Below are 25,030 nucleotides of genomic sequence, written 5' to 3' on the forward strand. Positions count from 1 at the left end.
GTGTGTACAGTCGTCGAACGCAGATGAAGCCGCAACACGACACGATGAGGATTCGCGGCAACGCAACGCACTCGACATCGTCATAAACTGCCGGACCATTTCGCTGCAGCGCGTGGAGCTGCTTTACGGATATGCGCACTGCAGAAGAGTACGCACCGCTCCAGCATGCGTGCGCGAAATCGATGCCAGAGGCAAATAACGAACTGCGCGGCTCAGGAATATTTTATCCCTTTTTCTTTTTTTTTTTCTGTCTCGGTGTTATGCCGTCCTGGCACGTAATAACCCGAACCCTTTTTAATGGAGCTTGCACGAGGCGAGCAACGAGCCAGGAGCACATCCATTAACTATACATACTATACCATATACGCCGCGCCGTTCTAATTCGCCCGTTACATACTGCAGCTCCGTCTGCCAGCGCAGCTGTTAACCCATTTCCACAAAGGCGCTCTTTCTCTGCTCTGCGCACCTTTTTGCGCTCTTGGCGGCAATTCTGCAGTCGGCCTAACACGAGGCATTTAAAAGGGCGCCAAGCTTGAGCCAAGTTCGCGTTCCGTGACTGACCGTGCAAAGGAATGCGCGCGTTATTCGCGCCTCGCAGGCGCGAGCTGCACGCCGTAAAATATGCCGCGCAGTTGGAGGAACGCAGAATTACTTTATAGCGTTGCTTCAGACGGGAAACAAAAGCGCGAAAAAGAAACGATGCATATACGGGAACACGCGCATCATATGGAACAGCGTATAATTCACACCGACAATACGAGTATTTTTTTTCTTTTTATTCGCTCCCGGTAACTTTTCAGCATTTCCTGGCAGCTGATGGTGAGACTTATGCGAGGGCCTACACTGTAAAATAATTTGCACCCTTAAAAGTGAATAAGGGTGCAAATGTAACTCACACCCTTAAAGTGTATGTTGTACAAATCACACCCTAAGGGTGTGAGTTAGATACATTTACACCCTTTCTCACTTTTAAGAGTAAATTGTTTTACAGTGTAAGGTTCACTATATACGGCGAGAAAATATACGCAATTGTGCGACAAAAAAAAAAGACTGCGCATGCAAATTGCGCGAAAGCGCAGGCCACCACTGGCCTCACGTGCGCGCGTCATCGCTACGTTAAGGCCGCAGATATGGCTCACCATACACAACCGAGATAATATCTATATGCTCCCCCGCATGGCCTCGTATAGATCGCGGCGCGCACTCTCCTTGAAGGCGCTCTCCTTGAAGGACATACCGCTCACGCCGCATCACATCTTGGACACATTATGCTTGCGGATGCGAGGAGAACATTGACCACTTATTGTGCCATTGTCCTCGATTTCAAGCACAAAGACAATCTTTGTGCAACACATTTAAAAAAATTAGATGATCGTCCTCTGAGTGAAAAGACAGTACTGGAGCACCGTCCCCATCGATCATCGGCTCAGAAGGCAGTGAAGGCAATTTTGTGCTGTCTCAGAACGTCTGCTTTGCGCGAGCGGCTTTAACTCAAGTACTCTCCGTACACATCTCTACACATCTCTCCCTTCTCTCTCTTCCCCTTCTTCCTTCCCCCAGCGTAGGGTAGCCAACCAGGCCCTCGACTAGTTAACATCCCTGCCTTCCTGTATACCTCTCTTTTTGTCCCACTGTGCAACGGCGTCTGCCGTCGAAATCACCCTATTAGCATAAAATGGGAACCAATAGTGAACCAATGTTGGGCCAATACTTCGGCATGTCAAACCTATAATACGGGCCCGGTGCTCAATCTGGGGTTTAATGTGCCCAAACGTACGGCACCGCGAATTATAGGAGGGCCGCCGAAGTGGAGGGCTCCGGAATAATTTTGACCTGGAATTCTTTAGCGTGCTTCTAGACAAGCAAGTACACGAGCATTCTACACTTGGGCCTCGCCGTGTAGTGCTGCCGCGGCTGCAGGGACTCAAACCCGCGACCTCATTCTCGGCAGCAGAACGGCATAGCCGTCGAGTCGCCGCTGATGTACAGGGTCGAGAGTATATATCTTGCTTTATCCTAGCTAAGACGTCAATAACACTGACCAACATCGCGAGCGCTAACTTTATGTTTTCTTTCTTATTTTAAGCCCCGCCGTAAGGCATAAAACAGAAAAACTAGGAACATAAAAGAATATATAAATATTAATGCAATCCTGTCCATCAAACTGCTTGCCGCTCTCTGAATGCACGGAGAGCCGCAGACGAACGGAAGTAAAAAAAGAAAATTTATTGCGATAACAACTGCACGGATATTGCAAGCAAAGCTTCGCCGTCGCCGTGACGTTCTTAACAAAGCTCAAGTGCGAGGAGAATGGCTGGCCAATGGTGCGACGAGAAAGGCGACCCAAGATGGCTGGTCTCTTCGTGCGCGCTGTCTTACCGCGCGCCTTTACGCAGGTCGCAACTGCTAGTGCGCAGGTCGCATAATGCAAGTTGCGGATACGGGCACAGTTCGAAACGGTGAAGCGAGCGGCAGCGCGAAGCGTTTGGGACAAGCGCAAGCGTTTGCTAAGAATGTTTAGGCTAAAGAATAAAAAAGAATTGATAGCATCAGTAAAGAAGTTTAAACAATCACCACAAACACAAAAACCATCCCAAATGCAGGTCTGCCTGCAAGCAGCCTGCGTCATTCTAAGAACGAGCCAAACACCGAGTGACATCAGCGCACGGCAAGAATGCCGTTGTGAAACAATGCGTCCGAGATTGGAAAATACCTGACAATGAGGAAAGTACAGTATAAGATGCTTTCCGGGAGTAAAATATAAACGCCCAGGTATCCGAACGAGCGTCCAACATTCGACACGCCTATCGAGGTCGACAGCGCGCGCCTGTGGTTTTTTTTTTTTTTTTCGCCTTCCGAACAGCTGCATTGTCCGGATGAATAAAGGGGTCGTTCGTCATCGCGCTGCGTCATTGGTAGCACGAGAAAGACGCCGTAAAGTGCGCGCGGAAGAAAAAGTATTACGCAGTGGGGAGGGGATCGAGCATCGTTGTTTGTTTGCCAGGCACCGGATCGACGCATTACGGGATTATACAACGCATCCGGAACACCCTATACTAGTTGTGCCGATTCTATAACGCCATTAGTCAGCCGTCTTCGAGAGAAGGAAACGTCGTTTACAAGCTCGTCGCGCGAGCCACGATGACATACAGCGCATTCGGCTGGAGCGCAAAAGGTCGCGGGTTCGATTCCTGTCTGCGGCAAGCCATACTCCGACGGGGGCGGATTCCAAGAAACACTAGCGTACCGCGCGTTTGGTGGCACACCTTAATATAACCCGACGTATCAAAAACAAATCCGGAGCTTTCCAGTCGTCTGTCGTGGACCCCGTGTTCCTTACGGAGGACGCCGACGTCCACCAGTGAGAGATGTTTAGCAATCTCGAGTCGCCCGTATACCGAAAAGCGCCTCAACGCATTGTAAATATTTCCGCTCATCAAAAACCGAGCATGTGCAACGCAGATGAGTTTCGAATTTCTGCACGGGCGATTCGGAAACGTAGCGCAACCGAAGCTTTCTAATCGAACTTCATCGATACCAAACTATTCAATAGGTCAGCAGGGAAGTTGGCTGCACGAAATGGAACACCGAACCTCCGCTCAAACATCAGTCAAGTGCCTCGTTCTTGCACTGAAATAAAGCTGCTATTTGTTTTACACGAGGACAGCTAGTATAGGGCAAATATCAGTCACGCAAGTTCGTACTTGCATGTTTACAGGAAAGAGTGAATCCGAACGCTGATTAAGTGTTCTCTGTTGGCACAGTGCGAACGCCTCTGCGCAAAGAGGAACCACTCCCAGCTCCAGCAGCTCCACACGACCGCGCAAGCCAACGCACTGACAATAGCGTATCGTTTACATCAACTCGACGCGAGCGGGTCGAGCCGACCAAGCCCCGAACCGATCTCATTTCCCACGCACTTTAACGAGCGGGTTGGCTATACAGTCAGCCCACCCCTCGCATGCGGCTTGGCCGAACCGCGGACGATCTGGAGCACGCGCGCGCTTACTCCAGGTCGGCCATAATCGAACCCGCCTCGACGCTGGATTTGCTCGTCTCGATCGGCTATGGCGTTTACACGAAGCCGACGACCGGTCTGCGTCTGCACGATCCGAGTCGTACCGGGCTCGCACGCGAACACAGCTAAGGAGGGAGAACGTCCGATCGAAGACCGCGGAAACGCGTATCATGTGACGCGACGACAAACGAGCGAAGGTGCATTCCGCCGCTTTTACTGCAAAGTCTCGTCGCCGCAAGCAGACGGAACCTCGGAATGACCGGCGCTATCCGCTCTACTGCCTTCCGCTTGTTATTTCCGGGACTGCAAAGGTATGGCAGCAGATAGCTGCGAGCCCGCGGAGAGCGGCGGGGAAGAACGGAACACGGAGGACCCTACGCGGAGCACCGCTGGTTGGCCGGGGCAGAACGACCGATTTGTTCCGGCTACAAATTGAGCCTCGCTTCCCATCGGAAACGAAAGGCTCGTGTCCAGTTTTATTTTCTGTAGCTCCCCCCCTCTCCGTTGACTGCGCGAAGAGAGAGAGTAAAACATCTTTATTATTCATATTTGAACGGCGAGAGCAGTGTGGGAGGAACCCTCAGTCTAGGGTCCCTAAGATGATTGTGGCGATGTTTCGAGCCCGTTGTATCGCGAAATGCTGCAGTCTGTCGAGCAGGCGGTACCGAGTTACTCCCAACGCGAGAAGTGTCCGCACTCGCTACGCTGTCACTGTACAGACATATTTATTTTGTTTTAAAGTACTCGTAATTTTTTTTTTCGTATAAACATTCCAACAACACACAGCAGTGATCACTGTTCCCTATAGTAGTGATAACCTAGGAATTCAACACAAGTTCCGCCCCCAAAACTGCGCCGAACTTAGTGGCCACCACAGTCCCAAACGATTCCCGAGGGCCACCAATACCTATGCAAGTTCGAATGCGCTCTGACGTCACCGAAATCGGCCGACGCAAGTGGCTGACGTCTCCATACCAATCCTCTTTCAGCTGGAGACAGCATCCTGCGTTATAGTACTGTGTGATCAGCCTGAACTCCTGTCATCTCTCTACTTCACTCTCCCACACCCCCCCCCCCCCCCTCCGTCTACGGTAGCCAAGTGGATAGAGCACATACACATGTGCAGCGTGGAGGAAACTTGTAGACGCAGGTTTCCCGGGCAACAGCCACAACAGATACGTATACGTACGCAGTGCAGTGCGTGTGGCAGGTTAGCGCGCACGCGGCAGCAGCGTCAGCTTGAAACAACGCAAGAACGTCCCCTTCCCCACCGCTCTCTCTCACCGACGTCGCGCACAGCAGTTCGGGCAGGGGCCTTGTACAACAATGAGAGGGTGGAAGCAGTAGCGTCCCAGGTGCGAAAGTGCAGCGGCTGCGGTCGACAGCCGGCGTCGCGCGCGTCAGAAGCGCAGCAGCGAAGACTCGCATTCCTGGCGGAGGCAAGCGAGGGGGCGGAATGCCTTCCGCCACCGCGGGCCGCGGCTCAGCTGTTCGCGGCGTCAGCGGCTGACTCACGCGACGCCGGAGGGCTCGCATTTCGCGGGCGAAAAAGCCAGGAGCAATTCGAAAGGCCGCCGACGCGCAGTTTCACTAAGCGAGCACGTTTTATCGAAGGAGAAAGCCTCGTCGCGACGGAGCTGCTGTCCGACGCGGCAGCAATGGCGAGGACCAAAGCGATGATCGTCTGATCCTACAATTGCCCAAATTCTCCAATCTGTTCCACACTGAGAAAAATTTGAGCTTGTTCGTTATTACTTCTATCCCCAGAGAGTACACCTTCGTGCCAAAAAACCAAGGAAGAAAAAGAAACAGGAAATCTTACTTGAGTTAAAAACTTCCTTAGTAATTAGTAACTCGTTTGATGAAGTATCGCTGTACTTGAAGATTCGTTCCGACGTATCAAAAACGCTACTATAGGTAATGCATTAAGTTTCTGGTGCTTAAATCCGAATTTGAGTGAATACGTAGTGTTTATTGGCGCAAGGGCCAGGTATGGCCAAGAGCGCCATGTCCGTGGTAATGAGTTCGCAGTGTAGTTATCAGTTCCGTGAAATTGATGTGAAGTGGCTGTGAAGGGGCCTTAAAAATAGTCGCTCTAAAGTGCGTAAAATCTATGTAATAAGATTATCTCGATGACGAATGACTTGAACTATGAGCATTAAAATCCTTTGCGAAAGAATGATACAATATACAAAATATGCCAGATGCTTAAATTGGCTAGAGCACTACTGCCTCGTTAGAGCCCTTGAAACACAAGGGCCTGGAAGCACGTGCTATGAAAAACAATTATCGCAGCAGATCCTCTGGGAAGGATGACTTACAACATCATTAAAGAAACCAAGGACTGCTTTAGTGGTAAAGAGCGGTTCTTGACCAAGAAACATAGCCGGGTGAAGAGGGACACAATAGCGGTATGCAACTGAAAAATGTTTTTTTCTCTCAGCTTCGGCCTCACGACACTCCAGGAGGACGTGAAGGACGGTCAGCCTCTCACCACATCTATCACAGGTTGGTGGTTGGTTTCCAGAAAGCAGAAAAAAGTATAAGTAGAATCCGAATTTCGAGGCATCAAAACAACATTCAACACATACGATGCGCTGGCGATTACAGGGTTCCGCAATTTAATACGAAGCATTCCGTAGTATGGGAATCCCAGTCAGCCAGAACGGAATTATTGACTGCGTAAGCGAGCGTCGATGCCTAACATATTCACGAATGCTAACGACAGGCTATACGTCCTTGCCTGCGTTACGCCCCAGTGCGATGTCGCAATCATCGAATGGCTTTCACGTTTCGCAGACGACGGTACTGCAGCGCGCTATTACACGGGAGGCGCGGTCCTTAGCTCCCTTTACAGCGGGCTCGCGAAGTTTACGTTAGGCACCCATAAACAGACTCGTCGACGGGGTGTAACATTACGCACTTGGCACGGCGCATCAGCTAAGACGGGATGCCCTTGGGTATACATACAGGGCGACAGACCTGACAGACACTCTCGGTCCTGAGCATGTATACAGTCAACAAGATTGCCAGCACCTGCGAGCCACAAACTAAGCGGCCATCGCATAACCAAAGTACACCTCTACAGACAACTGCGGTGTCATAAAGCAATTCAGCGGGCCTTATATCCCTCGTACATGAGAAAAGATACAGCGGCATAAACCGAGGAAGAAGACGCGGGTAGACAACCGGCCACGCTGTACCTCTACGGCATCGTTCACTGGCGCCGTGGTTCGGCGATCTCACGAAAGCCGGCATATGAGCGACGTCATCGTGACATATCTCTACAGAAAAAAAAAAGACGTCTCATATCCAATAACCCCGTAGGAGCATATGGCGGTTACATATTTAAATATTAAATAGGCGCTGCTGCGTTACTTATAGACTGGATTGTGCGACAGACTGACAGACATGGCGTGACAATGTGTATAATACGCTGCATGCACCTGTGTGTCACACACTTATAGAATGCTTGTGCGCGAGACCGTCCCCACGGTCAACGTTCTCTGTTACCTTTCTTTCATCTTCTGTATTTCTATTCCCCTTTGCTAGAAAACGGTAGCAAACCGGAAATATCGCCTAGTAAACTGTTTCTTGAAGATCAGCTAGTACAAGGCGAGTTTAACCAAAACCGCATACAGGTCACGAAACGAAGGGCATCCCCCTCGACCATTCTAAGCTATAGTTACTATTGAGCTACGCGAACACTAAGGCAACACGGTGGTCCTGCGTGTTGTTTCGCGGTGTTTAAACGTGCGAGATCAATTCGTCCAAAGAGATATACTCATTAGTCAAAGAAAGGTAAGCCTCGCAATCGCCCACGTATTTTCCTTAGCACAGCGTTTTACGGGTATACCCGTAACACTCGATCGCCGCCCCGTATCCAAAAATTTCAGCCACCTTCCACTCGGTGACGGAAGCCTGCATTTTCACCGCCTATGACTCGGTGAAAACAAGTCCTCAAATCGAAACGCAAATCCATGCCCCCCGTTCTTCTTTAAAGTATCAAATCAGAGCTTATTTCAAATACATTTTTTGACAGATCTTGTTTGCTGGTCAATCTAAGCACATCGTGCTTGTTAGAAGACCAAGCAGCAGGTGGTACAACTTTCAATAGAGATATGAAACATACAATTACCGTTCAAAATTATACAACTTCAAAGTAAGATATCCTAACACACAAAGAATAAATACTACGTTTTCCAGTCACGTGAGAATCCCAATAAAAATCGCATATTACAATAAACTAACCTAATAACCTAACCTATAACCTACATCATCATCCAGTCCCCGTTCTGTCTGCCTATAGGATAAACACGAAGTGACTATATCGCAAAACAAAAAAGCAGAAACGCTAACGCTGTCACGAGATCACCTTGACGCTCCTCGATAGGCGAACGCCGAGCGAGTAATGTCGAGCGCCCGCAACGAGACAACCACCTCGTACAAAGCAAGTAATGAAGTCGCTCGCTCGACAGCTTCGTCGCAACGACGTTCCACGGCTGTCGCAGCTCGGTAGCCGCTCAAAAGTTATCGCGCACGATGTCTTTTTACGAGCCTCGTTTAAAAAGGAGAAAAAGAAGAACGAAAGAAAGACGACTGGCATCACTCGGAATCCGAAGACGAAGTAACTGGGACAGTCCCTCCGCGCACGCCATCTCCCACTCCTCGAAACGGGGCCGAGCCGCTCGCCAAGCTAAGCCGCAGTGCAATCCCGAGCACTCGAGTATAGTCGAGCGGCGGGATACGCTCCCCGAATCGGGCCAAAGCCGACGCGAGACCACCCGGCGAGTCCTATGAGGCTACAGGCCCGCACAAACTGACGTCACCTGTCAATAACAATGGCTGCCGCGTGCTTAAGCGAAGAGTGTGCACACAGTCTTGAGAACAGCGCAGTCTCACGTGAAAAAGGCGTTTTTTTTTCTTTTTCTTTGGGAGCGCGCATTACACCAGCGCGAGCTGTTGTCACGCCATAATGCCTTTGTAAACAACGTGTCCTGCGGGCTTCTTGTTGCCTAGAATAGCGGAACGCATTCACCACGAGGAACATTACAAGCAAAATCCCGTCTCCCTAGCAGCGTAACACTAGTGTGCTCAGACACTCTCGTCGTTAACGATAATGACGATTCCAGACATGGATCAATCGCGCCAACAATTAAAAAAGAGGGCGGTAGAACAACAATTAGCGAAACGTATACATGTAGACCCTATTTAAGTACTTGGCATAAAGCCTTATGTTGCAACGGCTGATACGCGCTGTGAGGGGTCTCCTGAGAATCGGGCAACCCAAATTAAAGATGCATAGAACATAAAACAAATTAACCAGTAGCTTAGAATACGTGCGATATAGGTAGGATATGGGCAGACTAACTCTGCTGTCCAAGTGCAAAAGAAATTAAAAAAATATAAGAATGGATCTTCAGCCTGCCTTTGTGTAGCACGTCGAACGTGCTAGATCCCGCTTCCGAGCACCAGTAGCTTGGGACTACGATAACATGTTCTAACCGGTTGACGTACAAGTTCGAGACGTACACTTCGTTTTAAGCGCGAAAATCATGCTGGAGACCTTAAGGTGAGAAAGTTATAGGGTGAAATTTTGCAACGACAGTTCCGATTTTCCATTATATTGTTCCCTTCTGTAAAGTGGCAGCGCGGCAGTGTGCCAAGCCAACATCACGCAGATCACGCGTAACTCGGCGCCACGGATGACATGAAATGAACCGAACGAAAAAGAATCGTGGGAACATAGGGCCACTATAGGACCTCACGTCAAATGTAAGCTAATTCGCCAACAAGACGCCCACCGGCGTGCAGGGAACGTCTCGCTAAATGGCCCGACGGCCACGCACCCACATTCAAATGTACGAAATCATAAAAGGTTCGCCTCTCCAATACTGCCTGTCTCGGAAGCTTCGTTTCGCTTCGGAATACGACGACCGTGGCAGCGAAGTGACAACATAGCATCTCCTTAGCGAATTTCCTCGCTACAGTGCGCGTAGAAAAGAAGCCTCACTCGCATTACAGAGACAGCTTAACCAACATACGAAGGCGGAATGCCGCTCGAGATGTGTTCATCCGCGTCGCGTCGTCTGCTCACGGTCATAGCGATTCGCGGTATACGAAGTGCGTGCTCGTATGTCCTGACCGTCTGTCCGGGTGGCCGATCTCGGCGATAGCGCGGTTTCGAGCAACAGCTAACGATAGATGGCAAAAAAGAAAAAGAAAAGAAGGGGGTAATGAAAATAACGGTTAGATAACTTGCCCACCCAAGGTCTTCCCACTCCATTCGACTCTCGTATCTGACCGTGACCCTATCGCCGTCTGCGAGTTCCGGTTTTCCTTTAACCCGCTGAATATGGCGTAAAAGAAACGACAAGCCGTAATGCGCCCACCGATTTTCAACACATTTCCCCTCGGCGAATCACAATTTTACAATTTTTTTTTTTTTACAGAATCTATACGAAAAGTTAACACATGTGCGTGTGGCGTGATGCGCATTTACTATTTGCCAATGTAAAAAAAAAAAAAGAGACCTCCATACGTTGAACAAACTCGAAAATATGCTCTTCGTTGTTGTTCGGTATAGCCGACTAATAGGACGGGCGATCTAGTTTCTTGGAGCCTAAATTTCACCGTCGCCGCGGTGCGTCAGAGAGTCTTACCAGAGGAACACGGCACTCTGACCTTCCTACAAGAAGATAAAGCGCAGGCGACACGGAAGCGTACACACACAGTCCGGCTCTTCGAGAAGGCTGTAATCAGTAGGCATGACGACGCAGGGAATGACGCTAACTACATATAAGTATATTAAGTTTATAGGAGCGTACTATGTTGGGCTACAGTTAGCGCATGCATAGCAACCCAAAAAAAATGTTGCACACGGCCACGATGTGCCTGCGGTTTTTCTTATTTCTTTGCCCCTTTACCGAACAACCTGCATGTCGGTGCTTCGTGCCCACATTTCGTATCGAAATGCTAAGCTTCCGTTCGAGAATAATTAACCATATGTCAGTCAGTTTCTGCGTTGCATCGTGGCAGTTATGGACGAGATTCCTCTGAGATGTGGCAATGCGCCCACCGCGTGTGCCCAGCTAACGTTCGCCAAACTTTCCAACGAAAAGAAGGATTTAAAAAATGCACGGTGCAAGATAAGATGTTGATATCAACGGTGTCCGGTGGTCAGAGGTCTGACGACCGAACACCGTATGTCTTAAAATCCTAGCACCGTGAATTTTTTTATCTTTTTTTTTTTCGTTCAAGATCCTGGCGAACGTTAGCTGGGAACAACGTGTATACGCCAAACCGGGCGCGGTTTTACCGGCTGCATAAAAACATTTTATCAATTAAGAATAGAACCTGATCGCTCACCTGCGCATTTACTGTGCCTCATGCGGCTGCGTATATCGCCGTTTGAGGACACGCATGTGATAGGAAGGAGCCGGCATGCGTTGGCCCGAGAGTTGCTGGAAGCCTATCGAACAAAAAAAATTTTACTATTACATTTACGTTGCTTCCATCTATCTTCACCATGTGGATTTCAGTGTTTAGATAGTTTATAAGTTTAGTTGCAAGTTCCTCTCTACCTTTCGGTAGATGTATTTTAAGCATGAAATCATTTTAGCCCCCATTGTCGTCGACCTTCGAGTTACCTTGAGCCAAAAGCCAGAGCCTTTATTCGGGCACTCATAGAGAACATCCGGGCAAGTTGCGAGAACAATGCGAGATCAACCGAGCAACCAGTCAAAACTTAAGAAAATGCGGTTTCTGGCCCCCGACTCTGTGCAGGACCGCACTACATACGGCAGTTGCCGCCCAAACAAGTTACAAGAAATATTACTTTCCATTTCTTCCTAATGTTTGTTGACAATACCAATCAAGCCGTAACTTCTAGTACGCGCTGAAGTTTTGTTTGACATTTCCAATGGCGACGTTCAAAAGGCAGGCGCAGGACAGCATACAGGTCATTGGCATCTTTTGGCCCTGATACAGGGTTGCCTGTTCAACGCCGGCGGTCCGGGAGTTCCGCGGCACGGGTTCTGCGCCGCCTCGAGAGATGGCGCCACACTGCGTGGCGCTTCCTTCAGGCGCTTTTCTTCTAGCTGGGCAGTGCGCTCGGGCTCCCTGGCGTCTTTCGCTGTCTGTCGTGCTCCCTTCAGGCGGTTTTCTTCTAGCTGGGCAGCGTCCATGTGGAACAGTGCACAGTATGGCGTGGTGCGGTGCGGTGAGTCGTTGCGGTCATGCACTACACCCATTTTAAGACTGGCTAGTATCTCCAACCAACCTGCTCTGCCAATTGCCATTTCATACTTACATCTACTCTCGATTACGGGAGAGCCAGCAATGCCGTTTTCTCCCTGTATCTCTAGATCCAAGTTGCCGCTTCATTATCTGCCTTTATGCTGTGCTTAGAAAAAGTTTATTTCGACAAGAGACGATACGAACACTGAGTAACAATCACGGCTAAATTCCACCCGGACGATAACATATAGAAAGCAAAAAAAAATTAAATTATGGGGTTTTACGTGCCAAAACCACTTTCTGATTACGAGGCACGGCGTAGTGGAGGACTCCGGAAATTTCGACCACCTGGGGTTCTTTAACGTGCACCTAAATCTAAGTACGCGGGTGTTTTCGCATTGTACAAAGCACTAAGCATTGTATACCCGGCACGTTTTCAAAGTAGTGTTCGACTGCTTTTCTAAGTAGAGTCCACGGAAAGGCACAGTTACACATAAACTAATTGTCACGTGTATAAAATGATGGTCAATATATATTGCGTATACAATGGTTATGTACAATGGTGTGACAGACATTTTACACACGTTTGTAGCGATGGTATGAGATGTACATATACAAAAATGATGTACACGAGAGCCCGCAAGCACACAGAAATCACAGGCACCGGCTTTCTATGCACACTCGTTGTACATCACTAATCGTCGTATACCAGTAAACAGTTAAGTCTTCCTGTGCAATACGCAGTCACTTCTACAATTAGCTCGTAAAGCTCAAAGCGCCCGTCCTTCCGGCGTTGATAAGAAATTTTCGTAGCAAGCGAATAAACGGGGCCACCGGGCAGCTACACGCGTACGATTTTTGCAGTTTACGTCGCACCACTTCACGCCCATGTCCTTTAGTTCAATTTAGCGCGAGGTGAGAATTAGACGGCCAACGAACAGAATCTGTCTGCACCAAACACGATCAAGGCGTCTGACAAACAGCTGCTGTCTCGCGCAATCGCGGTATTTTCAAAGCAGCTCGGACACGACGTCGGCCGGGAACAAGAGTCGAAAGATTCTGCCTGCCGCGATGGAACGGTTGTCAAGTTTCCCGTATACCAACGACATCGTGCAGAGTTCTGTTCTTTGGGTGCCGAAACTTGGCTCACCTTTCCAACCCTTTCCTTCGGTGCATAGTTGCCAACCCTACAGTTACTGCGTAAACTTGCCTACCTTTAACCTCGTGTTTGTGTCCTTTCCTAGCGCGCGGTAAAAGCGAGGAAAACCGTCCACCCTCACAGCACGTATAGTCTCCGTTACACATTCAATAAGGGATCATACATAAAGGGGGGAAAAAACAAATGGCCGCTCTTTTTTTTTTCTAGCAATTGAAGACCGCAAGCACCGCGTAACGCCAGCCACACGCTTTTTCAAGTCATTCGCTCGCGAATATAAGCCGCGCACAGACTATGCCATCGGATACAACTGAAGTCTGCAGTGAAGCCCCGCAACACGCCCTCATAACCGCCAGCCACTGTTCCTCCGCGAGGCTGCAAATAGTTCGCACTTCAAGCTTTTTCCTGTTACCTAAATAAGGCGGTAACCGCAAAAAAAAAATGAACTTATAAGCGCGTAATTGTGGACGTTTTCACTCGTTTATCATAGTGGAACGGTGAAAGTCTAATTCTTTATTGAACTGAAATAAAACGCATGGTTCGCTGCAACTATCTATTGACACGTTCAAATTCACTTAAGTTGGCAGCCAAGTTTCACGAGTAAAAAGGGGTGTCAGCAGTGAAATGAATCGTACCGCGGACTTTTGTAGAGTGAAAATGCTCACACCGTCCTGCACTTCGTCCACGTCTATTGCACACCTCATCGCTTTCGCCGACGAAAAGACTCAAGAAGGGCCGGTACTATCAAGTAAGACGCCATTTTGAAATGGTCGACTGAAACGACGACGATTTTCTTCGCTTCTGTGATTGTCTGGCGGAGTAACAACTCCGCGCGGTCCGTGTTCCTTGATTGCCAACTGGTGTGTGTGTGTGTGTGTGCGTGTGCGCGTGCGCGTGTGTTTATAAGCTGTCTCCTACAAGGAAGGTATTCTGTAAGAGTCTACCTACTGGACTGTCCATTTCGGCCGTTCCAGATTGGCTAGGGCCGCTCGCATACTCCTCGCTCGTACAGCTCCATCCAATCAGCAGCAGCCGAAATGGACAGTCCACTACGTAGACTCTTACAGAATACCCCACCCCCCTGTAGGACACAACGCGAAGGCGCTCGGAAGGTGGGCCGTTAACAGCGCGCGGGCGCCCGCCGCCGCCGCAGAAACTGGGCCGGCGCCGCTTCCAGGCGAGCGAAGTTCGTCCGTCCATCGTCGAAGACGAGGAGAGACTCCATCCGGACGGGCCGGCGGCGAACCGCGCCAAAAAACACGAAGGGGCCCGCGTGTGCGTATGCACAGCGCGAGAGGCATGCGCCCAGGACGGCGAAGGCCCCCGTTGCGCTGGAGGGAGGAAAGAAATGAAGAAATAGAAGAAATGAAAACCGCCCCCGATTCGCGAAACGACGACGTTGCCGCGGAGGACGACGAGGAAAAGAAGAAACTCGACGCCGACAAACAAGTCGAGCGCGCTGCGCTGCACGCTCTAGTCGGAAAAAGATGTATGCGCCCAGTGGATCGCGAAGTTTTATACGGCGCGATTAGTAATGTGACCGACGGCATCTGCTTAACCAATAGTCACGTAACGATTAGCGTTTGTGCTGGACAGCAGGTTTCCTAAGCGGACGCACGGAGCGCTCTAGCTCTAGCGTTCTGCAGTGCTGCCGTTATACCGCCTGCCGCAAGCTGCGCATCCCCGGCTGGAAGAGTCAAAGGATTTAATTAAACTCCCAAGTTTTACGGGCCAAAAATTACGACACGATCAAGAGGCACGCCGAAGTGGTTTCTCGGTATCAATTTTAACCACCTGGCGTTCTTTTAGCGAGCACCTATAAATCTAGCCACACGAGCTACGCGACCACCGAAATGGGACCGGCATCGAACCCGCAACCTCGCGAGCTCGGCAACGCGAGAAATAATGCCGCAGCCGCTAAGCTGCCAAAGTGGCCGGAGGAGCGAAGGGTATCGCTACCGGCATACGACGGCAATATGCTACGCCAATACACTCCAATACTTTGCCGAGATTTTACCGATGTAATGCATCATGCACGCCCCTCTTGTCAGTGTTCTTGCCAACATGGCTCCGTTCCAGATTCGCGCACAAAGAAGGCAGACTCAAGAGTCGAACCTTGCGCAAAGCATAGGACACGCTTTAGGAGGCGCCGAACGTCAGTCGTGAACATCCCTCGACGAACAGATTGTGCACAGATACGGAAGTTATTCAAAAATCTGCCAAGCAGAATGAAAGGTTAAGCGCGCACATGGTGCAACCTCGCCTTACAGACATTGCAGGCATGGCTCGTTTTTGTTTGTTTCTTTTTTTCACTCAAGGAAACTTGTAGAAGCATTGAGTCCAGCCTGCGAAGAGAAAGCTCAGATCATGCCTATGACATTTTCGACAACGAAACGAACGCAGCCCCCGCCGCGCTCGCGGCTGCGTCTCCGTACAGCAATTGGAGGACGCCAGTTGTCATTTTTTTCCCAAGATGGCGCATCCGGCCGGTATCCGCCTGTGACGCGCTCAATGACGCTTCTCCGGCTGCAAAATACATTTACGCCTTCACGCGGCCCATCAGACAGGAACGTCAAAATTGCATTTAATTTGAGCCGTTTAGTTCGTAGCTACAACGAGTTGAAATGGCTGAACTGAAAAAAAAAACAACTACTAACGAAGACAGACAGCGACGTCCTGGTCTGTCTTCCTTAGTCCGCATTTTTATTTATATTTTCACTTTTTTTTTTGTTCAGCTATTCAAACTCGTCTATAGCAATCCAAGGCGCTCTTCCCGACACCGCTCCCCCCCTCTTTCTTTTTTTTCTTTCCCTCACGAGAACTCGCGCGTCAGCCGCTGCAGTGCAAAACGAAGTCCACGTGGATGCAAGCAGAACTGTGCTACGAAAACGATACATTTTTGCTTGGTGGTCACGGTATCCAGTGAGGGGGCGATCATCTTTACAAAGTGAAATGTTGAAGGCTGAACGGTGTGTGTACGGCAGAAGAGAACGCAGTATAACGAGTCTTTGTACCGTGAACCAAGTAGGCCGGTAACAAGTCAAACTAAGAGCACAAAAAATAACGCGGAAGAGCGCATGTGGTGTTCAGCCTTGTCCGTGTCTTTTCTCGCTCTCTCTTAATTTTACTTTAAACGCAAAAAACGCGTCTCGCGAATTCAACCCCGCGTTTCAGTTTCGCCATTCGTGCATCGTATTAGCTTTCTTCTGCGCCTTTTGCACGTGCATCGGGGCAACGAGTTTCGAGCGAGCACACTGAATTCTAGGACATGCGCCAACACGTGGCGAAAAAATACGCGCCCATGGGATGTTCCCATGCAATCAGGATGTTCTCTCTCTCTCTCTCTCTCTACAAACATAATATAATCGTGTGCTATTAATGTATTAATAGCTTGCGGATGGCTGTTCGCAAAAGGGGCGCTAAGTCAAGGCCAGTCTGCAAGCGCTTTCGCGAGGCTGTAATACTTCTCAAAGTACGCATAGAGCGCCGACATGTGTTCCCTAATTATTTCCACCTGAAGAAATTGCGTTCCGTATAACGAAATTTCCAGTTGAGCAAGGCCATCCGACCTTTGGCTGTAGAATACAAATTATGCTTGCGTCTGGTCACGCGTAGGGCTTCTAAATCACTTCCTCGGCAACAACGAATAAACGCATCCACAGAAGAAAAAGGCCGACCGACCAAGGCGCACGTACGACGCTCCGAAGCGGGGTTTCGCGAGCCGACCCATATACCGCATTCGTTCGCAGCGCAGGCTAAAGGAATCTGCGACGATCTCCAAGGTCTGGATTACGTATACGCGTTATCGGAAGACGCGCTCAAATCTCGCGCTCACACGCGAGCGCGACGACGTTCCAAAACGTTTCCCTCCCAACCGTTATCCAATATCTGAGGCTATCACACGTTTCCCCAAGGCTGGGGCACACGAGACCGCGTGCCTTAGTCGCGTTGCACGCCTCCCGCACCGCGACCACGCAGAGTCGCGGTGCGGGAGGCGTGGTCGTGCCCGCCGAGCTCGTGCCCAGCAGCGTAACGCCATAGGTCGCTGCGCCAGCACACGACAGCAGCAGCAGCTAATCGGTATAAGGTCTCGCGAGGCCTGAAATAGACTGGAACGTCACGCTCGAAAGCACGTAACAGAGTCGCCAAGCCCGCGGATCGGTATCGAAAGAAAGCGATCACCCGTAAGTAAGGGAAACGCCAGAGTATGCCACCGGTGTATCGTAATTTAATAAAGCGCCAACCGTCGTCTTGTATATATATATATATATATATAGTCGCACATGCCGACAACGGCAGCAGAAAAAAAAAGGTCACGCAAAGCGCTTGCTCTGACTGTCCCTGTGCCCGTCAGAGCTTAAACAATTGCAACGTGAATATGACTAACCGACTCGCCAGAGTTTCCAACCTACAAAATGTCGCCGCACATTTCATTCCCGTTCCACGCCCCCTCAACACACTGCGACAAACAAATTGACGAGGAAGTTTCACGAAAAGGGGAAAACTGCCTCAGTTAATTTCGCATGCAAGCACGCTTCATTAATGTTTAAGCGAGCTTCCTTGCCGCGATCACAAGATCATTGGTTGTATTCGAAAGCGAATTGTCCCGAATAAACCCGTTTGGAAGTAAGGGCGCCCGTTCTGCTTTACATGTCCTTTGTCCGCGTTTTCACTTCCTACGGCGAAGCTGGATAGGGCCAAGATCCGGGTTTTCCTGGCGTCTGTGCGCAGAAACTATCATCGTGCGGGCCGATCCTCGTGATGGTGCACAAAGGGTCCAAGCTCAATGGCACGTACCCCTGTGGGCTAGCAAACTTGTAACGCACCCTCGAACTACCCTTGCCACACTTGGGACCCAAGCTATCATCGGCAGCGATGGCTCGGGCGTCGTCGTCTGGTTTAACAGCTGGCTCCGATGTCGCTCATCATTCCAGCGTAGAATTTCACTTCTCTTCTGTCGTCGTAATGGGGCGGCCGCGTTTTTCGGGGGTACGAGCCATTGATGGACTTACGTGACGGACATTTAATAAGACGTCATACGTGAATGTGTGGGCGTGTCTATATCGTCACGATGACCACAGATCAGCACAATAAATACTTTCGTACATTTGTTCAAAGTTCGGTGTCCCTCTGTCGTACGCTAACCAGCTTCGCCGGTCATCCACCTTCACAGAGTGGAATGACTCATGATTTTTTTCTTTGAGCCGTTGATTTCCCGAACTAGGTCTCGCCAACCAGCTCAAACCAAGACTTTGCTTGAGCAAAACTCGTCCCCCGAAGAGCATCACGAAGCCACAAAGGGAACCCAATAAGGCTTTCTCAGAAAAAAAAGCTTCACAGTTCTTCCCATTCATTGTTAATAGAAATTTAACCACTCAAATGGTGACGGCTGCTCCTTTTCGCACAATGGTAAAAATTTGAAGAAAAATATTTGTCAAGGGACTCGGTCCCCAGATCGTACTAATCACTCAAGACTTCGAAGCTCTCAGAGAAACTTCGCATTGCGCTTCCTTTTGTGCCTCCGTGCCACTTCCCGAGTGCACGACAAGTTTCGTAAAGCTTAAGTACAACGATGGGCGGAGGCACACCGCACGGCGAGTCCTCGCATAATATTGCACAAGCGCAATATATACATCAGCGTGTCCCCGCAGTACTATTTTTTTTTTTTCGACACTCCCAGTGGGTTTCGACACACGCGTCAGCCCTAATGGTCACTCAGCTGGTCAGCCCCGCAGATGTATAGGAAGCGCTTGCTTAAACTGTGAGGGATCGCGTAGGACAGCGCAGATAGGTCAGGGGAGAGAGAAAGCAGTTTGAGAGACGGTGCGACGGGGAGCAATGACAGCGCACTCGAAATGCTAATCTCGCTGGGCAACGAACCTGGCGAGAACAAATGGAAACGACCTCTATTCGCATGTTGCAAATGGCTCAACGCATCTCTAGGCAATGTACAATCATGCAGCCTAGGAATATCTAATACCCTGCTCAACCCAAATCGTTGGCTTTCAGCATTTGAAATAAATAAAATTTGCATATGCCTGCTTGATTCTTATAATCGACTTCATCCCTCTCGATACCTGGTTTTGACGGGAGGCCTTGACACGATATACGTTTAGCTTAGTAATTTTAGCCTCGCACTTTAAAAAGCGACGCTAAGGATAGATTTTCTTGTAAGCTAACGTTATTATCATCAAATTCACGATGCACTGAGAATTTCACTCGCTAAACACTCCTCGCGCTATCCTGGGTGACTTGTCTGGCATAGCGGAAGGAAAGAAGCTCGCAAGGAGCGTATATGTCATGCAGCTGGCAGCCTTCGCCAAGCCGACCTCTCCGTGAAGTTGTCCCTCATCGCTTTCCTCCCCGCCAAGAAAAGTCGGCGCGACACATGACCCTGCGCTTTGCGCACTCGGCCCAGGGTGAGTGACTTCGGGTACGTTTTAATCGATGCGCGTGATTAAGCAGTGCGCGCGCAGGCTACGCAAAGAAGAACGCGAGACTAGCGCTGTCTATATCAGCTAGTATCAACGGCTGACAGGCGCTCGCCCAGCGTTAGTCGCCCGTCAGCGCGCAGCTTGCAAATTCCAATGCACACCGATGCCCGGTTTCAGCTTCCACGCGCCGTCGGGCCGACCCAACCGTCGAGACGCGTCCACCGCTACACAGAAGGATAGCCGTAGGGGCTTTTCCAAACACGCTGTTCCGGCGGCTTCACCGTCACCACACGAAGAACCAGCGTCATCGGAGCATTCAAGGAACGCATTCCAGACGACACAGACGACGCGTAACAATGACAGTTCATTGGTCATTAACTACAGTGTCGCAGTGCGGGCTTGTCGGCATGACATCTTGGAATACTAGCACATACAAGACGAGGACACGGAAAAGACACACGAACACACAGACACGGCGTCATCTGTGTTCACGTGCCTTTCCTCGCGTCCTTGTACGCGCTAGTGTTCCAAGATAGTCATTGTTGCCCGCTAGTTATTTAGATAACGCGTCTTAACCTCCGTCCACGCGACGATAACCGCTCGACGACCCGTCGTATTACGAGCGACGAACGCGCGCTTCAATTACCGTGCCCAGCTGGCCGCACCGCGTGACCCATCGCGTGTCACCGGACACGAACCTTGTAATTGGGTCACACAGAACAGGCGCCAGAGTCGCACGTATACATCGCGGAAGAATGCGCCACACAAAGAAGCTAAAAGAACGCTACGAAGTGCAGGATAACCTCGAGTCGATAACGATTTCATATCTCCGTCCGTCCGAGGCTTTTGTGACACGGTTCGCAGACCGCGATAGCCCCCTCATATCGTGCCAACTACGCAGTAGGAAATGAGATACGAGGCACTGATTGATTAGGAGATCATTCCGTTGCAATGCGCTCGAACTGTCTAATGACAAGTCACTCGCCGTTTAATAACTGCTGTCTCGCGGCATAAAAAAAAAAAGAAAATTCCGTCACGAAAAAACCGCGCGATTAGCTTTGCGAATATTTGCAAATTCAGGATCAATCGTAGGCGAAACCAGAACAGTCGCTCAGTCGAGGAAAAGCTCAAGCTGCGCTACGTGGCATCGTAAGTTCGCGACGGTGCAATTTGATTACCGAACACCTTAGATTTTCCATCGGTTGCGAATTGCAGCAGGCGGCAAGTTTATATCCGAGTCGCGGTATAAAGTAATCGCGGATTCTTCCTTGAGGGAATCCACTAATCCTTGAAAGGGCGCTTACTACAGAACGTCGCCATGCAAGAACACCCAAAAGAAAGCCCGCTCACAAAGCAGGCGCCTTGTAACTAATCAACAGCTGCGCCGGCGAGTTTCTTCTCAACGACTCGTCCAGCGAAAGCTGCCCGCCGGCTAACCGACGTCGCTTCGCGTAGAGCACCGATACCTTTTGCTCAAAGCGACGAACATTCCGCGAATCGGGGGGACCTACGCATTTTCAAAAGCGTGCCGCGGAGTCAAACCGGAAACCGGACGCGCTCGTTTACCTTGGAAGATTTCTCCTTCATCGACGGAGTCCGTGTGCGCCGACTTCGTATTCCCGCCTTGGGTGATAGCAACAGCCGGATCGGACGTCGCTTGCGAAGCAGTCACAACGGCAGCATTCACACGTTCTCCAGGCTGTGTTTTCCCAGAACACTCTTGGAGGCAACACACACACGCGCAAACGACAGCACGACGGGGGTGTTGACGGGTCACGCGCTGGTCAGCCGCTCCTACGACGCCTCTCCGATCCGACGACGTGGTCAACGCAACGACACACACATGCCCCACAACGCGGTCCGACACAAAACTTCGCTGGCTCGCGCCGAGCAAACGCACGAACGAGCCGCCGTCTGCGGCCGTCGGCGCGGGGAGCTGGTACGCAGAAGCCACGCGGCGTGTCGCCACCGTCGGACTAGCTCAAGCAGGTCACGTGGCATTGACGAAATCACGCGTCGTCTGCTACGAGCGCGCGCGTACGCGCGAAAAGCAGACGACGCGCCCCGCGAAGCAAAACCGAAGTTCCGACGGGCAGCGGTTAAAGTAAATCTCGGGTGCGTTCGATTTGTTCTCGGAACTGAACGCGCGTTCTCGGTTACGCAGAAGCGCTGGCGATGAATAGGTGAAATCAAATATAGCTTAACGCTGCGGCTGCGCACGTTCGATATGTTTGGCGCTGCGCTTGTCGAAGCACTCGCAGGCGGAGAAACGCTTTCCAGCGACGGCAAGGTAGGTGAGCATGTGTAGCGAGGCCCGGCAAAAAGAACAAGATAGCGTTGGCCTTGACTTCCACGTCGCTTTTAAATGCCTTGCAAGAACAACGAACAAGATAAGCGCTCGCGCACTTGGAGCAGCGCAAACAAATTTGTTTTCTTGCTGAGACACCTATCGTGTCAACACTCACAGTATGAATACGTCACGGACGTCTTCATCAACAGCGTAGATCCAACGCCACGCCCAGGCTACGTTAGAAGCGAGTGCTTCGATATTTTCATTGCATATTCTCAGAGTTCGAAATGTTGCTTTGTGCACACAGCAGTACGTGCGTTCGTCCCTGACAGTATGGATAAAACTCAGCAAAGATGCGAAAATCATGCATTTGAGAAAGCCGTAACCTGCAGCACACTGATGCTTAAAAACCGAGCAGTTAAGCATTCACAGAATTGATCAAGGTTCCTAAGTGCGCCTATAACATACGTGTGACGAACTCCAGCGGAACGCTTCCAGACAGCTCACACACAAAAAAAGCGCACATCTATCGTCTTCGTGAAGCGCAGAGACTGCAACGAAAACATAGCGGCCAAATCGGTAGAGTTTCCTACAAGAAATACTAGAGGGAACCTCCTACAATCGGAATGCTGGTCAGCGCACGGATGTGTCTGATCTTCGTGCTTGTGTCTTAGACGCTCTTGTAGCTTTGCCTGCTACGCGTTTGTACACCTCTATTAGATTAAGGTTCAAGCGATCCTTTTTTTTTTTTTTCTAAACACAGAACGCAGTAACACTCCGCGCGCATGCGTAACCAATGCGCGAATGATTCCATTTGTAACGCAATATTTTGTCGAAAATAATCTGCTTTCAAAGTCGCAAATCCGCCTGACGGTATAAGGTTGAACTTTAGGCCAAATCCATATACTAACACCATCACTCCCACGCTGCTTGTGAACTGTCCAGGTTGCATCTCCCATAGACACTAGCGCCAACGCTCGCTCTAGCGATTTTCGTACGAAACTCAAACATCTCCTGCGTGACTTCCCCACATACGGAGATGAGAGAAGCGCCCTTCGCTCAGCTTTGGGGCACTCAGACGACAGGCCTTCCACAGAGCAGATCTGGGGCATGTGGCCTCCAGCGTCTGCCACATGCAAGGCCACGAAGGTGCTGCTCCGTTTCTGGAAATGAAGCAGCCCGTACGACCGCCTGTGACTGAGTCGGCGATGAGCGCTTGTGTGTGCAACAGTGCAACGTGCGAACTTCCCTCTTCCTTCTCGTCTTTCAATTCCCCTTTCCCCAATGCGGTGTATCAGCCTGGTCCCTGCCTTACTCTCCCGACCTTCTCTCTCTCGAACCGAATCTGCATCTACTCCGACCAACGATCTGAAGGTAAAAAAAAAAAAAACATCTGCCTGAACGCATTACAGAACAGTGAAGCAGACGTGCAGCGGAGGAAACGTGTCACCTCGAACGAGGATCGATCGGACGAGCGAGATTTGGGGCTGTCATTTAATATTCCTCGCAGGCTTCTTTCTCACAGCGCGTGTTTTGTTTCTTAGGTCAATGGAAGCGACGACGAGATTGCGGTCGCCAGGGATCGAGAAGAAAAAAAAAAAGAGCCCCGACATCGACCGACGTTTTTGGTAACTTCCTCTCACCCGTGAACGCGGTGGAAAGGGTAATCTACAACTGCACGTCGGCAGTTTCGATACGGCGGGACAGCGCAGCTATACGTATGGCCTGAAACTTGACGAAATTGTAATAGCACTATATATACGTAAACTGCAACAACAGCAAAAGAATGCCGGTGAATTGGGTGATGAGATGAAGTTATAAAATTTCCAGGCACTTCAAATCAATTACCGCAAAACCGGGGTAATTCGAGATCGCTGGGAGAGGCTTTCGTCCTGCAGTGGACATAAAAATGGATCATAGTTATGGTGATGATCACATTATGTAAACTGTTTCCTTCGTCGTAGTTCGTACTCTTATCCTCTCTCCCCGCTTCTCTCAGACATTTTTATTTCTTTTTCTTACCTTGTAGTGATGCACGGCGCGCTGCAACGCATTGCGCTGTGCAGCATTCTCCATTTCATGGTTTACAGGAGTCACGCAGCGTAATCGGTGCATAAACATGAGATGACTTTTCACGTTGCATAGCTAGGATAAAGCAAACGCCATTGTAGGCATCACGGTTCGCTGTGTGACATTTAATTAACTGCTTCGCTAAAGCATTGTTTCACATATTCGAAGAACTGCTTTGAATGTCGATAAACTTTCTCCGAGGTGTAACCCGCATACAAACTTCCTTAGGATTATTTTTTCAAAGCAGTGGAGCTTACTCTACTAGTTAATGAATGCGAAACCGTCCCACGTTGACTCTACCTTGATTAACAGCCGGCGACAACCAAGGAGGTTTACAAATGAATTTTTTTTAAACCTCCCTGGTGACAAGCTAATTACAAAGAAGCTCCTGCCACAAAAGAACGCAGATTATCAGCCCTTCACCTCTGAAAGAGTCGACCGAGCCTGCCGGAGCCCGTTCACAGCTTACTCACTTTGCTCCGCTGATGTAAATGCTAGGCTTTTTGCGAGATAATAGCTAGTTGCTTCAAGCTAGAATAGGTTAGCTACGACAGAACAGTGACATGAATATCACCCATAAAGTTTGTCCTGGATGTTCAGGTTTGATCCTGAAGCCAGTGACACCGAGACCGGTTTGTACGGGGAAAGTTTCTCTCTTTTTTTTTTTTTTTTTTTTTTTTTTTTAACACGTGAAACTCTTGACGACAAGCAAACAAGCGAACCTAATTGGCTGGCTCCTCTGTTCCAATTGTGTTGGAGCTGGACAGCCTGCATGCTACCTCGCAATTCTTAGGTTGTCCCCGACTGTAGCATGTACTCCAATA

At 49.9% G+C, this 25,030-nt stretch overlaps 1 protein-coding gene across 5 annotated transcripts in view; it reads right to left on the bottom strand.

The window, feature by feature from the left end:
• The window catches only part of LOC126538845 (rab11 family-interacting protein 4A-like), a 256,433-nt gene that overhangs the window by 63,915 nt on the left and 167,488 nt on the right, over nt 1-25,030 (bottom strand). Inside the window, exon 1 of one of the 5 annotated variants that reach the window (XM_050185570.3) lies at nt 21,413-21,772. The exons of the other annotated variants lie outside the window; for them this stretch is intronic. Within the exon in view, the coding sequence (XP_050041527.1) occupies nt 21,413-21,433 (21 nt within the window). The 5' untranslated portion in view covers nt 21,434-21,772. Of the gene's footprint in view, nt 1-21,412; nt 21,773-25,030 lie in introns of those variants that run through there. 5 annotated transcript variants of the gene reach the window in all.

This window comes from Dermacentor andersoni, chromosome 8 (assembly GCF_023375885.2).
Source record: "Dermacentor andersoni chromosome 8, qqDerAnde1_hic_scaffold, whole genome shotgun sequence".
Taxonomy (NCBI): Eukaryota; Metazoa; Arthropoda; class Arachnida; order Ixodida; family Ixodidae; genus Dermacentor; species Dermacentor andersoni.